The following is a 15,894-nucleotide window of genomic DNA, read 5'->3' as shown; positions in this document are numbered from 1 at the left end:
CTATTGTTGTTAACTGTAAAATATTCTGCAGAATACATTTTTTGCCACAACTCTGTAAAAATCCAATTTTGGGGAATCCTTGCCAAAATCGTTGTTCAAGTTATGCGTTTATGCTAAAAAAAACAAAAAAACCTTAAACTTAAATATCAGTCAATTCATCATTATCAGATGAATATTAAATATGGAATCAGCATCAGAAATCTATTATCAGTTGGACTGTAATCTCCATGCAAAGAAATCCATTGTACAACTGAACTGAAGCACTATCACAAACACAATGTGACATCTACATTTTGATCACTCATAAGTAGAGTAATCCTATACAATAAGTACTAAGGTAGTCATTTTGTAATATAATTAATTCTCAGTAGTGTGCAACCAAACATAAAACAAACACAAGAGGAAGAAATACGTTTTTGTCTAGCCAAGAAAAGTCATTTCCCCCTGTCACAATCATGACAGGTTAATTAAGCCTTATATTTACATAAAATGCTTATTCTGCACTGTAATTATCCAGCAAAATTAATATCTCCATTATGCGATAATTGGCTCCTCAACTTAAAATGTTTTTTGGAACCTTAAAGGTACAGAGAAGTGAAAGAGAGCAAAATGAATGCATCTGCATCGCTTGATATGACAGCGACAGTGAAGTGAGAGTGAAAAAACCTATTGAGGCGTTATGTTTTTGACTAATCTCATATTGAATGTGGAGCCCAATATCTTCCATCTGAGTGTGTCACTACATCAGGCATCCAGCTGGGATTGTTGTCAAATGTCTCCATTCATCAATATCTTGTGAAAAATGCAGGCTTTTACCCCTCTGATGAATAATGAATCAAGGGTGACGTATTAATGTTGTCACAAACACACAGACAAGCTGCAGTAGCTACAGTTTAATCTTCTCTCAGAACATGGAAATATTCTGAACGGACAGAATTTAAATCTATTGATGAAAGCGAGGCCATGTCTTTTATTTTGGAAAGGAATGAATGGTCCTAAATGTTTCCAAAACATGCTTAATGGAAGCCTCATTTAGAAGTATATGAATAGCCTCAATGCACACTGAATCAAATTATCTAAATAAAGACAGACAGATATAGCAGCCTGAGACTCACCACTCCACCTCACCCTTCTAAGTTTTTGTACAATTAAACAAAGAAGATATAAAGTGTTAATTACTTCACGAGGTGCTGATATGCAGATTTTATTACAGGATCTGGAAAGATGAGATCTGGAGCACACAGCTATATTTTAATAAGATGCAGCAACTAAAGGTTCAACATAAAGCATGCCGATATTGATGCCTTTGAAAAAGAGCCAGGCTAGCAGTTCTCCGTTTCCAGTCTGTGCTAACCAGTTACTTAAGGTAGCTTTATATTTTAGCGTACAGATATGAGACTGGTATCAATCTCCTCATCTAATTCTTGGCAAATGGGTGTTTTTTCCAAAATGTCAAACAAAGTGAGCCCAAGCTTGGGCTTTATTAGTCAACTCCTAATACAGATACTAATATTGAAAATGAGAAACTGCCCACAGGGTGATCGGCTGGCCACTGTGCAGCACCAGTGCAGCACATACCTCCAATTAGACGGCACCTTAAATGTGACATAAATCCACAATTTGCACTATTCCATAAAAGGAAATTTGATATAATTAGTTTTCATACAATGACTTAAACTATCTTGATGCACACTAAACACCTCTTCACACTGAATTAGTACCGTCACTGAACCTTCGTCAGCTTAATGTAATATGTCAGGTATTGTATAGAATAGCTCATGTAGCTACATGTAGACTTAATCTATAACTGTGGCCTTATGACAACCTCCATTTACATTTTTGTTGATCTGATAATTACTAATTGCCTGGGACGCATTAATCTCTTGTAGCTCTTTGGGAGCTGTCACCACAGATGGTCCATAATGGTGTCAATGCATTATAGCCTGTAGCGTAGCATGCTAACATATGCATTTACAATACACTTGGCTATATGAACTGGCATTGCTGTGTCAGCACATGTCAACTGATGTGTCAGTGCTTGACTGCTTCGAGTGCAGAGAGCCGCTCATATGAAAACAGAGGGGAATATTTATCCAGTTGACTCAGCACAACTGCTGAGGTGGCAGCAATGGCAGAATCATAGATGGAGGACGTCACAAGGGAGGTCCTTAAAATAGCTGAGTGAGACGGAGAGGTGGAGGGTGAAGGAAGAGGGAGAAACTGAGCGGGACATTTGTAGAGGGCCCAGAGAGACTGAGTCAGGCAAAACAAACCGAGGAAGTCAGCTATCAGAGGGTCAGTTTCATAGAGTCAGAGTAGAGTTTAAAAGGACACTACAGCCATATAAAAGCAGACAGGAAAATGAGAAAGAAGAGTGAGAAAATAAAACTTCTTTATAGATTGAGGAGGAAATAAAGAGACACAGAACTCAAAATATCATTTGCATGATTATCAAGGTACCAATACATTCATTTCATTTCAAAGCAAGATAACTGATCAATCACCCGTCCTCACAAAAGAATAGCTTGGTAGAAAGAAAACAGCTGCTGTAAGACCGTGTCAGATGAGATGCAGAGCACTGCTGTGAGCTTTGCTACTGTGGTAACACAGAAAGTAATGGCTCAAAGGATGCAAAGAGCTTTACATCATTGCCGTTGCTATGCAACTGTCCTATTATTATAAGCAAGCTGACCGAAAGTAATCCAGGTGATGTTTTTTTGTTTTTTAAATCAAAAATAGACAAGAAGGAAGAAAAGTTTAAATAAAGTTAAGACACATCCAGGGCATCACCCAACATATGTTCTGTAAAGTCAAGCATATACTTCAGGCTGGCATGTTCAAGAGTGTCCTAAATGTATTTAATGGGTTTTGATATAATTTGAAGTGAGACAAAACAGAAAATAACTGTTGGTTGGACCTTGATTAGAACACTTTGGATTTACAGTAAAGCTGTTTAAAGGTTTGTCTGCTCACCCATCTCGGGATGGTGCCTTCCCTCAACAGGAACGCTGACTGTCCGCCGCAGTAGCTTGTTCCTGTGAGACTCTGAGCGCCTCTCGCGCATCAGCAAAGGGTGTACCTGCACAGAGAGAGAGAGAGAGAGAGAGAGAGAGAGAGAGAGAGAGAGAGAGAGAGCGCACAAGGTTAGTACACAAACACACACTCCTGACTGTACAAATTATGAATACACAAGATAAACTGTTTGTCCTTCTCTTCTTCTTTCTCACAGAAAACACTGTGTTCACGCTGTGATGATAAAAAAAAACGCTGAGGCTAAATTTAACTTAGCATTTTATGGTCAGAAGACTTTTTTTTTTTTGTTTAAGAACAGACTTAAATTATTAAAATGACTCACAGCAAACAGACAACCAACTGCCAAAGAGATGTACAATAGGTGCCGGTCAGAATCCCAAAATCATGAATGAACTGATAAACCTTTGATCAAAGCAAATACCAACAGCAATCAAGTAGATCAAATTTATAGAAATGTATTCAAAGTTAATGTGGGGTCACATGCAACCCAAAGGCTACCAGTTACATCATATTCTTCAAAGTCGTAGCACATCATTCAACAAAAGTAAAAGCAAGAATGGCTTATCTGGTAAGAGACAAAGCTAGAATTCAAAATCCTCCACAGCTATGCATTGTATGATACTATGTCTGATCTGGAGGAACTGAAAATTGAAAGCAAAAAGTAAAGAGAAAAAATAAAAAAATAAAATATATATATAGCAACTCTCTTCACCACCAACACTACCAGTGTCTAGACCCCAGGGTGGAAATATCTCAGCATCACTACACACATACACACATACATACACATATATTATATATATATATATATATATATATATATATATATATATATATATATATAGAAAGATAATCCCACATTTCATAGCTCTGCTACATTTGGCCCCACAGTCCCTGAATTCATAAAAGTGAGACTTGAGGGAAAACAAATGGGAGGAGGTGCCACACTAATCGGAAACACTGGTCCTTTGGAAACACAATCACACTCAGAAAATACAGCATACTGTAAAGTACAGACCTATAAATCTTGACTGAACACCAAAGCTAGTACTTTGTTGGCACTGGGCCCCAGAACACCAAGAAATACACAAAGAAATAAAAAAATAAAAAATGATTGCAGAAATTCATGAGTTGCCTTTCAAAATAACACACTGTGATGTGATTGACAGATGAGAGCTGGGCTGTTAATTAAACTGAATTAGTTTTAGCTATGATTGATATATATATATATATATATATATTTATATAGTATATGGTATGACACACACACACACACACACACACACACACACACACACACAGTAGGCAAATTATTAGATACATGTTTGTTTTACCTTGTTCAGCTTTGTTGTCCTAGTATTAAGTCATAGGTCTATTTCTGTGTATGTACATTGAGAGCAACAAAAAGCTGGAGTCAAATATATTGTATGTGTACGTAATTGGCCATTAAAGCTGATTTTGATTCTGGTTTTAGGTGATTGGTTTTATGGCCAGTTGCTGTTATCAACCTAGTTTTCAGCAGCAGCAGCAGCAGCAGCAGCAGGCAGCTGCTTTCAGCAAACAAGGCCAGATAAACACACTGTACGCAAGCACCACCAAACGGCAGCAGACAAGACAGGAAAGATCCATGTGAAGCAATTTAAGACAAGAGCAGATATAAAAGGAGAGTTAATATTGGACTCTTCAGGTGGACAAAATACATGTAAATGTTGTTCCATGTCTGACTAATGTGTTAATAGCAAATGAAGCTTAGTGAAAGTTCAATCTGGAAGACTCCCTTTACCCACTCATCTCTCCCTGCCTCTCTCGCCGGCTTCTACTTTGTGGGCGTTCACTCTAAGAGGTGCAACCAGATCTTGCCACAATCTCTCTTAGTCAATCACATCCTTGATGTCAAACTTTAAAAAACGTTCTCCTCTCTGCTGCTGTCAGCTGTCATTTCAGTACGAACAGACGCAAGCCTCCTTCGCCCCTTCACCTCCAGTCTTCATCATATCAACGCCCAGTTCTGCTCCACATTTCATCATCCAGATCTTCAGCAACTCTCTTCACCACCAACACTACCAGTGTCTAGACCCCAGGCTGGAAATATCTCAGCATCACTACCCCCCTAAATATCCCACGTCACGATGGGGTCTAATCGCCAAATACTCTTCTCAAATTCTTTTTATCATGCACTTGAATAAAAATGGATTGTTCACTCTAAATTAAATCTCCTGATTTAACTTTATAAAGTGATAACACACTCCTTACATCACTTCATTAGGTACACATATGCAATCCAGTACGACAGCTCTTCCACATATTCTGCCTTTACAAAGCTTATAATGCTCAGTTTTTTGTTCAAACTTTCCGATATATGTTAATTGCTGAGGTTGTAGTTAGTTGTGGTGTTGCCCTGGACTGCATTTACTTATGCTAAATGTCATTTATTCACTGTATAATAACACAATGCCATACACAGTCCTATGTATTTATATTTATTTATCTGTAGTTTGTTTTTTACTGTTTGTTTACTTTTTGATTACTTCCTATAGTTAGCTAAAAGTTTATTGTTATTGTTATTCTTATACTGTATTTTTCTATATTGTATATACAATATATACCTCTTTATTTTCGATACAAGTGTTCTGTAAGCTGCTGAAATCTGCTGCTGGAAAGCTAATTTCCTTGCGGGAGTCATCCCAAAAGGATCAATAAAGAGAAGTCTAAGTCTAAGTCTATTATCTTGAAATGTGTTTCTAATTTCCTTCCCCTTCATGTTTTTAAATGCATTGTGCAAAACATTAGAAACACCTCTCAATATAATGAAGTCCAGTTCAACACCAGTTTGAAAAACTACAACCTCAATAATAAATTAGTTTTTATAAAGCTAGAATTCATGGCCGAGCTGTTGTGTTGGATTACATTAGATTTTCTAGGTGTACCTAATATAAAATGGCCACTGAGTATATATGTTAATGATGTGTTTTTCAGCTTGTTGTGGTGTTCTTGATGGCAAAAAACAAAACAATTATTGCAGCTTTGACAAATGCAGAATAATGAAACATAGATATAGGTGCAGTTTGGAAGTGGAATTACAGTCACTGACACATGATGTCAAAGCGTCAGTGGAAATAGCAGCCTTGTTTTTGTTCTCATGCAAAACGGCTGTGCCTCAGAGTGGGTCCTATTGAGACTAGTGTCTAACAGAAATGCAACATCGGGAGATAAAAGAGCTGGTATGAACACAGAGAGCCAGTGTTAGAACGTGTGGATAACTGCAGAGAGCAGTGCAGGATAGTGCAGCCTGGGGGGCTTTGGGGCGAAGCCAAAAACAGTGAAGGACACTGGCAGGTCACACTGAGCCATATGTCCCACAAGACAGCCGAGTGCCACTCACTCTAAAAGGCCTCTGCTAAGATGAAAACATTTTTGTGTGAGGGTGCCTGAATCTTACTACTATTTTGTATGTGCAGATGTGTGTCCATCAAAGCGAGAGGGGCACATACAAATTGAATGCAGACACTGCTCCACTTCAAGCTACAAGCATTCTTCACTGCTACGCTAAATCTGTATCACTTCGGACACATGAACACAAACACGTAATCTAGTTAGACCGGCAAAGCAGAAGATGCTTCACATCACAGCATCAGGATCCTGTTTATACGAGTCTCTATATCCAACTCAATCAGGAACAAGCACCGTAAATCAACTGCCTTTTATGATTACCCACCACTTTGCTGCTTGTGCAACCACAGTACATAAAACTACATAGTATTGCAGTTCTTTCTTGGAACCAACATATTGCTTGTTGTGATGAGATTACAGTACAAACTGCTTGATGAAAAATATATGAAGCAACATCTATTCTTTATGAGTCCAGTGTGAGAATGCAGAAAGCGTGTATGTTAATTTGCTGTACTGAGTTTCACTTTAGTGGTGGCAATTACACCATGATAGGCCACTTATCAAGTTTTGTATGTTTTGTCTGTCCTCTAGTTATAGCATGTTGTGACAATGTCCTCACCATCAATTGGCGCTGACTGCTACAGAGGCAACATGTGTAAAGTTACTGTGCAGATTTCAGCTTTAAGGCCCCAAGTGATCCAAACTTTATTTTTTAATGGTGTCAAACTAAATAATATCTTTTATTATTTGTTTATAGTGTTGATTGTCATCCTGCTTGTCTTGTTTGCACTACAAGCTCACAAACGTAATTTTCATACGTTTGTTGTAAATTAAGACTTTTGACAACATTTCTCTTTGTTTGATTTCATTAGAAGTAAAGTTGGGCTTTGCCGTTGGCTTCACGACTCATTTTTGAAAAAGACGAGAGATTCGCGCTACCGCAGCAGCCGCACTGAACTGCAGGCTGGAGACGGGTGTCAGAGACATACGTTTACGTTCCAACGCTGGGTTTTTACAGGCAGTTTTGCCTGCAAAACTCCACTACCGCTCTCCAAAAGGTAGACTACTGAACAATCCGGGCACCCACGGCCAGCGGACTAGTTTTATACAGTATATGGTGCAAAGCACAGTGAGACAAATTTATGTTGTTTTTTCAAAGTGTGCAGGGACCTGTGACGACTGTTCCCCCAGTCGTTTCCAACCGATCACATAATTTGTCCCGCCCCGGCTGGTAGCGACCCAGGTCAATCGCAATTCACATTTAAATCGACCCTAGTCTACCCTGATCAAACCCACCTCGCTACCTGGGTCACGAAGCCAAGTAGAACGAGGAGGGTTACCTCATTCAAACGCAGAGTCGACCTGGGTATAACCCTGATTGAGCCATCGGTGTGAAAGGGGTATTAGATAAGTGCTATTAGTCCTCTATCGTGGTATATGTACTTTTATACTGCAATTAAAAAATGTCTTGTCATTTGTGTGTTTTTAAGTGATATGTCTCTACATTTATGTTTTAACTCTAATATTGTTCTATCACTTTGTAAAGACCTTTGCTTCTGTATTCAAAAAGTATTTTTTTATCACCATTTGGACTAACACTTGTGAGGATATCCCTCATACCAGAGTGACATTATTAGACCAGAAAAAAAACACCCATCTTGAACCTAAATTCAAGCCTTATTAGTGCACCCTGCTTCAATTTACACACAGCTTTTTGCTAACCCACTTTTAATTCTCTCTGCCAGATTAATGTAAGAAACAGCAGCGGAGAGTGGCCGAGCACTCTGTTCGACTAATTAAATATGCTTTAGTGCCAATGAGTAACCATAACCCTGAATTAACCTCACATTTAACCAGCTCCTGATTGATCGGGAATGTAAATAAAGCCACAGTTGCATACTGTAGCTTTATTGCGACCATGTTGCTTTATAGTGTTTCTAAATATACGTAATAAGCAAAGTGGTTTTATAATGTCTTACTGAGCACTGTGCCAGCTCTGACTCCACAAAAAAGCAATCAGGAAAGAAGTATGAAGGAGTAGAACACCTTCAGACTGAATGGTTTTGAGGTTATTGAAGGGATCGTAGTGATTTTCAGCAGGGTTAAAGTAAAGTAATGCTTCTCTCTGTCCAGATTTGTAGCTGTTGCCATGGAATCCAGAGGAGACAAATGGGCCGAGTTTACTTTTATCTACAGTACGAGTTGTGAGAAGGTTACAAAATGCATGTTTGGTAAGCAGAGGCACAGGTTTGTGTCTTTTCTGTACTGGAATCAAAATAAAATGGTGCAAACATTTTTTTTCATAAGATAAGATGAGCTGTACTGTACACTTGTAGCTAAAATTATCTTAAATCCATGAGTCTCAAAAAGTTAAATTCTTAACAAGCCACCTATATATCTACACTACCCAATTACAAGGAGCTAAATATGGTAATTTTACTTAATCACATCTACTTGAACAAGTACAAGCCCACTCATTCTCTCCCCCCTACTGCTGCCCTGCCCAGTGCAATTCATCACTGACAACTTGACTCATGGAAAAGACCCAGAATACCTTCTTACCCCACCCTGACACGTCTGCTTCCAGTTGGGGGAAAACACCTGGAGGCTATTTTTACTCTGCGTGTGGCAGACTTTGATTGGTCAGATGTTGCGGGGTCTGGAGCTGACATAACACCAGCTCTGGGGTTGCCATGAGTGGGCACAGGGAGCTGCCAGGCCTGCACTCAGCACCCACTGAGAGGCAGCATTAGGCTAGCACAGACTTTTAACCACTTCAGATGGCACACTTACACCTCACACACATATTTAAAGGAACAAATGAATCTACAACAATATATCACTGCTAAAATAAACTACTGTCGAAAGGTTTGGTATGGTTCCACCTAGAAGCCCCAAACCCTATTGCACCCCACTAGACAGAAAAGTGAGGGTATGCTTGAAATGAACTAGTGTTTTTACCTGTTCCAAATTGCCATACTTGAAGAAGCCCTTCATGGCGAGAGGGGTGAGATGCACCTGGCCAAACACTGCTTGAAGTGGGTAAATTTGTTGGATTATCGGTTTCAGAAAGTTAGTCTACAATTGTCGGATGTAGCCCATTGTGATTCAGATTTTGTGAGGGGTTTTCAGATGCTGTTCGACAATCCACCAAGCACTTTGGATTGGAGAATACTGACACATGTAGAGCCTTACCACCAGTAGTGGGGATAACAATGTAAAGTTTATCCTGAGAGTGGTGCTGAAGGAAAGGACCATAGGGACATCAAAATCAAAATGGTTCCCTGTAAAACCATGGATCTAATCAGCAAATTCAGTAGCAATCTACCCATTAGATTTTGATATTCCTTGTGTCTGAGGGGGGCACTACAACTTAGTCAAAATTGAAGCAATTCAGATCAATATAGAACCGGTAGTAGGTTGACTTTACCCAGTACCCATGATGGAAACCATAGCTTAACCCAATACTGCGGCCCAAACTTGGTCGATCTTTAACCCAATGATTTTTGGTGTGGAGAAGAAAGGTCACATGGTTACAAACAAAACACCATCTGGGGACTATGAATATCTTAAGAGGTTAAGGGGTTACTAAATCAAGAATCATTCTTTGTGAACCATAACCAAGTGTGGCCGGTATTTGGGAAGATATCTTCTTCTGGACCAAATGTTGGGTGGGTAAACAGACCAGATGGACCAGACTCTGAGCAAGGCGCAAAAAGCTGTTATCATCTTTTACGATGTTGATCCTAATCATGCGTCCGTAGACTTCCTCTAGCATTACACTAAATTCCACCATTATCACCAGATGTTGCAGCTCGGCTGACAGGGTGTCTTACATGTTATGTTTACAGCAGCCACAGCAGATGATTTTGCTGTAATCTGAAACAGTTAATGGTGTGTTGTAGTATCAGTCCTTCAAAGCCAAGGAGTAAAGGCTTCAACAACCCTACATTATTAAATCCAGCATAGAGAAAGCAAAGACACCAAACAGTCCCTTCATTAGACCAGAGAGCAACACACATAACATATAACGGTGCACACAGACACTTCACTGCATCTCCCCATTACTTCACTTTTGCTCTCTTTATCTACTCGTAAGACCCATAGCTGAATTATTGCACTTTTTAACAGGTAACACTTTTTAGTTCTGGGCCATGTTTGGGCCGATAGATCAATGGATATACATTGCTGGGATAAAGCCTGACTTCTGCTATCTCCGCTATCTATTTTGCAAGGGCACTGTTGCTGAATCTGGGGCTTAGTGATTGGTTTAAAGAAATACAAACAAGCTAAAGTGTTTTTTAATCTATATCAGAATAGATAAGAGGTGTAGCCAGACAATACTCCAATGGCAATGTGGGATTAGGGCACTGTTCGCAGCGGCAATAGATTTAATGTAATTTAAATAATAAATTGAATGACTGATGGATTTAAGCATCCATGACAACTGTTGTAATGGCAGGGCTGAAATCAATTAATTTCTGATTCGAATTTTAAAGGGAAACTATGCAGTTTTTTCGCCGGCCTCAGCGTCAGGAAGTATTGCGTGATATCAGGTCTCGTGATGTAACAAATTGCTTCACGGCACTGCACACATACGCCCATTCAGGAACAGGCTAACAAGGTAGCGATGGAGTTTTTCACACTATCGTCATGGCTGAGCCAAAAAAGAAGCAGAAAGCTAGGAAAGCACTGTCGGAGGAACAGAGGAAGAGGAAGAGGAAACGGCAGACTGACCGAGCAGGGAGTCAGACACAAGTAAACATAGGAGCTGCCAAATATCTATTCCGAAGCTGTAGGGGGAGCTCTATAGAGAAACCTGCGAGCAAAAAGCGAAGAAATGGCCAAAACTGCATAGCGCCTCTTTAACAATCTGAAAATTTAAAAACGAACATGCTTGTCAAATTTTAGTCAGAAGCCAACAACTGTGCCAAATTGTATGCGACAGAAGCCGGTCCTGGCATGGAGAGGAAGGAATAAAGGATGGGATGGTGGCGTTGCACGACGGAGGCAGGGAGGAAGAAGGAGAGATGGTGGTAGAGGAAGGAAGGGAGTGTCATTGATCTGAAGAGGGAGGGGGGTGTTTTTGTTCAGCTTGGCAGGTTGAGTTGAGCGATGCTGCAGGCTGGCTTGCCCATATGTCAGTACTGCTTCCACAGGCCCAGCTGTGAGGAGCAAGGGAATATGGGGGGACACTGTGTGTGTGTGTGTGTGTGTGTGTGTGTGAGAGAAAGTACAAGTCTGTGCGAGAAAGAAAGAGAAGTGAGGGAGTCACACTGCAAAAAGAGTATGTAATGTGCGAAAACTGTGCAATCCATTTTTTCTTAACGAGACAGTAATCAAACACTGCTGGCTGTCTGAGTCTGGCTCAAACACAAAAACACACATGCGCAAATACAGCAATAAATTTCACTTCAGCATGCACACGCACACGCTCTCACACACACACACACACACACACACACACACACACAGTTCCCTGCATCATGATAGGTAGCTGAGCTGGCCAAAAGCACGATTTGTCCTTGAAACCGCCAGTATCATCCTCTCACGGACAGATGTTCCTCCTCCTCCTGACCTCAGGCACTGGCTACAGCGTTCATAAAACACACAGTGATCCTACTCACACAATTATGCACACACACTAACACACACACATAGTGGAAAGGCCAATAAGGCTGACATTTTAAACATTTTTGGCCTTTCACACACTGAACCCAAGGATTTGCATGTCTAAAAAGAACTTTGGGGAGCACGATTTTAAATGTACTGCATATTGTGATATACAGTAGAGAGGTAGGTGGAAAAAAGTGGTATAGATGGTACAGTAAAATCTGACTGTATGTTCCTTGTATTTGTCTTTAACTTTGTATATTTATCCAGGGGACAAGGTGACAGGAGAAAAAGTTTCATAAGCCCATTATTTTTTCAGTTATTTTTTCAACACCGACAGTACCATATTGCTGCTGATGCAAAAAGCAAACAGCATTATATGGAGTAAATGTGCAGGAAAACTCACATTACACTGAAACTGTGACCTGAGTGTGCTCTGTTTGCCTGTAAGATTTATGCAGGTAAAATGCATGGTGGGCAATGGTTACAGTTAGAAAGAAGAGAGAAGTGACAGTAAACAAACATCTTGTAAGTTGAATGCAAAGTAAGGTATTTAGGTCTGTCAACGGTTGTAGCAACTGTAGGCTGTTGTAAGACCATCAAATACATTCTAAGAATGTAAATGTTAGTTGAGGTGCTTTATTACATTTTCTTGTAAACAATTAGTACATAGGACCAACCACCCATAAGTGTCCAAACACCACAGAGACAGATCTGGCCAAAAACAATCCTTCTTAATAAAACTGATAAATGGCAGAAGATTACTTTTAAGGTCATCGCGATCTGGCGGATGCTCCTGGTAAGTTGGCAGGAGACAAATTAGGCCTGGTTTTCTTCTCTCTCTAGGTGCATCCAAGGTATGGGAGAAAAAAAAACTGTACACTATCCACAGGGATAGGCAAATTAATCAAAACGCTGTGATAAAAGCCATTTTAAAACCTTGTATGTACAAGATGACCTTTTGAAAAACATTTTATTTCTGAGTGAGTGACAATTTTTATTCAAGTGGCATGTAATGGTTACTCAAATACCACGACTTTTTTGTTAACATCGCCTCAGAGGTTCAGGTCAGCCATCTTACTAAAACAATCAACCTTTCTCTTCTGAGAATCACTGCCCACCTACATTTATTACATAATTAATCCGTCCAACTCCCACACGACACCGACCTGAATGTGTTCTCCAGGGTCATAAGCAAACGCGCTATCCACCTCTGAGCCACTCTTTATGCACTGTGACAACAGTAGCTACAGGCTAAAGCCACCGAGGTGCTGGAACTTGTTTGCAGACCGGCTAATGCACTAATGCTTTCAAATTCACCATCAAAGCTGCAAATGGGACCACCGACAGGCACAGGAAGGCTTTTACCAAAGAGCAAAATGTACTCAACAATCCTATTTTTTTGAAATTGCTACAGTACTACACATACTTCTCAGCCTGATATAGTGTGGATATTCCCCAGCTCCTTCTTAAACTTACAAACAAGGCTTGTGCCCCACGTCAGTTTGGTCTTGTGTAACACTGGCACAGTTGGGGTTAGCGCAGCCCGGACACATGACTTGGGGGACAGGGTAAAATAGGTTCTGTACTCATAAAACGAGGCATTGGAAAGTTTGTAAGTACACCATGAGTTTATTTAAATAACACTTGCCTGATGGATTCTACTCTCTGCTGCTACAGCTACCAGCAGTAAGACGAGTGCTTAGGGACCATCTACAAACTACAACACCGAAAAGAGATACAACAACAATATTAATTAATTTAACTTATTTTTCAAAAGTAAGTGCTGTAGTACAACTAGCAGGAGACAAGTTATAATTGTGGTAAGTTTGGAGACACTACCTTATTTAATCATTAAATTAATAAATATTTTTGTTGTATCTCTTTTAGGTGTTGTAGTTTGTAGACGGTCCCTAAGCACTCGTCTTACTGCCGGTAGCGGTAGCAGCAGAGAGTAGAAGTGTTATTTAAATAAACTCCTGGTGTACTTACAAACTCTCCAATGCCTCGTTTTATGAGTACAGAACCTATTTGTACTACTGTAGAAGTTTGGTACCATTCCGGGCATTATTAGTGGGGTAATTTACGAGATACGCCTTTGGTTCCATTAGCGCCTGTACTAAGTCATTCGGCTGACTGCGCTAACTCGACCAATGTTAGACCAAGGGAAAAAGGGTATTTGGCTCGAGGTCATGGTGCAAAGGACCCTAGGGTGAAATTACTCCGAACCATCCCTTTAAATGTGTTAGATGTCAACATAAGTGAAATATGATCATATTAGTATTACATTAGACGTCCAAAGTCAAACTGTTATCAATTATCAGTCAATCTACAGGACCCCAGGAAGGCTAAAGGCACACACGTGTAAATCTATTAGTTTACCACATGAATAGTGCATTAGTGCACTGCTGCTCACACATCATTTTTTATAATCAATTAATCTGCCGATTTTTTTTCTCAATGAATAAAGTATAATTTGGTCTATAAAATGTCCTAAAATAGTGAATAACGCATATTATATTACAATTTTATAAAGCTCCAGGTGACGTCTTTTTAATTTACTTGTGTGGTCTGACCGAAAGCCCAAAGATATTCAATTTACTATCACATAAGACAGAGAAAAGCTAAAGATGCACACAATCGAGAAGCTGAAGCAAGTGAATGTTTGGCATTTTTGCTTTGATTTATGTGATTAATCAATCAACAAAGTGTAACATTTCTGTTACAACTGCATCATAGAAGTGTTGAATCAACTCTATGCTAATATTTGAGGTGTTGGACTGCATCTATTTGTACCACAAAAATATTTTATAATATTATGATCACACAGACAGACTAACACTAAGTGACATTTTCTGCTGCTTGAGGCGACACATTTCCATTTTTCTTGCTTAGACTGCACTGGAAAGAATTTTCTGCCAATCACATTCTGTAGAGAAGCTCAAGAGAGATAGCATAGAAGTCACGTTCATTTGTACTGAATGACAAGAAGGGGAAAAAAATTGCAAAAGAGGGCACTGTAATTATAGGCGGCATGTTTTGCCTCGTCATTTTTAATTTCACAGGCGTTTCTTGAACTTTCAAGTGTATTTTGCCCTGGATGCACAATGTCATAACGTGACACTCAGACAACACATCTTGTCAGCGTATCTATTATCCTTGGCAATTAAAATGAGCCATGTCACTGAGGGTGTAATCCCATTCTTGCCATATGAAGTGCCTCCACTCCATCACTAAGTTCAATGAACCCAACACAAGAGCTACACAGATACACGATTGACAGAAATTTCCATAGTGACACATTTCAAACACAACAGAGGAGTCTTGTTCCCTGAAGCGACACCTCATCTCTCCAGGATGATGTCTCTGCTGCGTCTTTCTGATGGCCATCATTCATTAAAACAGAGCAGCAAATGAATGGAGCTGTGAGGAGCACAGAGACAGGTGGCCTGTGGGAGAGCCAAAGACTCCTGCCAGTCACCCCAGAGAGAGGGAGAGGGAGAGAGGGAGGGAGGAAGTGGATGGAGTGGGCAAGTGGATGAGGTGAAAGGGTGAGGGCAGAAAAGAGGGAGAAACTGTGAACAAGAGATAGCGGGGAGGGTAAGAAAGAGAAGATGGAGAGAGAGGAAGTGTTTTAGCAATGAATATGGAGACAGAGGGAGGGAGGGAGATAGGCAGAGAGTGAGCGATTGGGCAGAGTAGCAGGGGAGAGAGAGGAGATGGAACAACAGATGGATTAGATAAAAAGAGGAGAGATAGGAGGCAACAGAGAGAGAGAACGGGAGAAAAGGTAAGAGCTTGGATCGATGGAGGGCATTAAAATCAGGACTGAGTCTGGAGGAGGCAGAGATACAAGAG

The 15,894-nt window shown here is 40.0% G+C and overlaps 1 protein-coding gene across 1 annotated transcript in view; it reads right to left on the bottom strand.

Moving 5' to 3' along the window:
- The window catches only part of syngap1b (synaptic Ras GTPase activating protein 1b), a 132,313-nt gene that overhangs the window by 90,546 nt on the left and 25,873 nt on the right, over nucleotides 1-15,894 (bottom strand). The window contains exon 3 of the mRNA XM_078251763.1: nucleotides 2,974-3,079. Coding sequence (XP_078107889.1) covers nucleotides 2,974-3,079 — 106 coding nt within the window. The remainder of the gene's footprint in view (nucleotides 1-2,973; nucleotides 3,080-15,894) is intronic.

The sequence above is a fragment of the Sander vitreus genome, chromosome 6 (assembly GCF_031162955.1).
Source record: "Sander vitreus isolate 19-12246 chromosome 6, sanVit1, whole genome shotgun sequence".
NCBI classification, from domain to species: Eukaryota; Metazoa; Chordata; class Actinopteri; order Perciformes; family Percidae; genus Sander; species Sander vitreus.
Note: the sequence above shows the minus strand (reverse complement) of the source record. Positions and strands in the feature narration are given on the sequence as shown.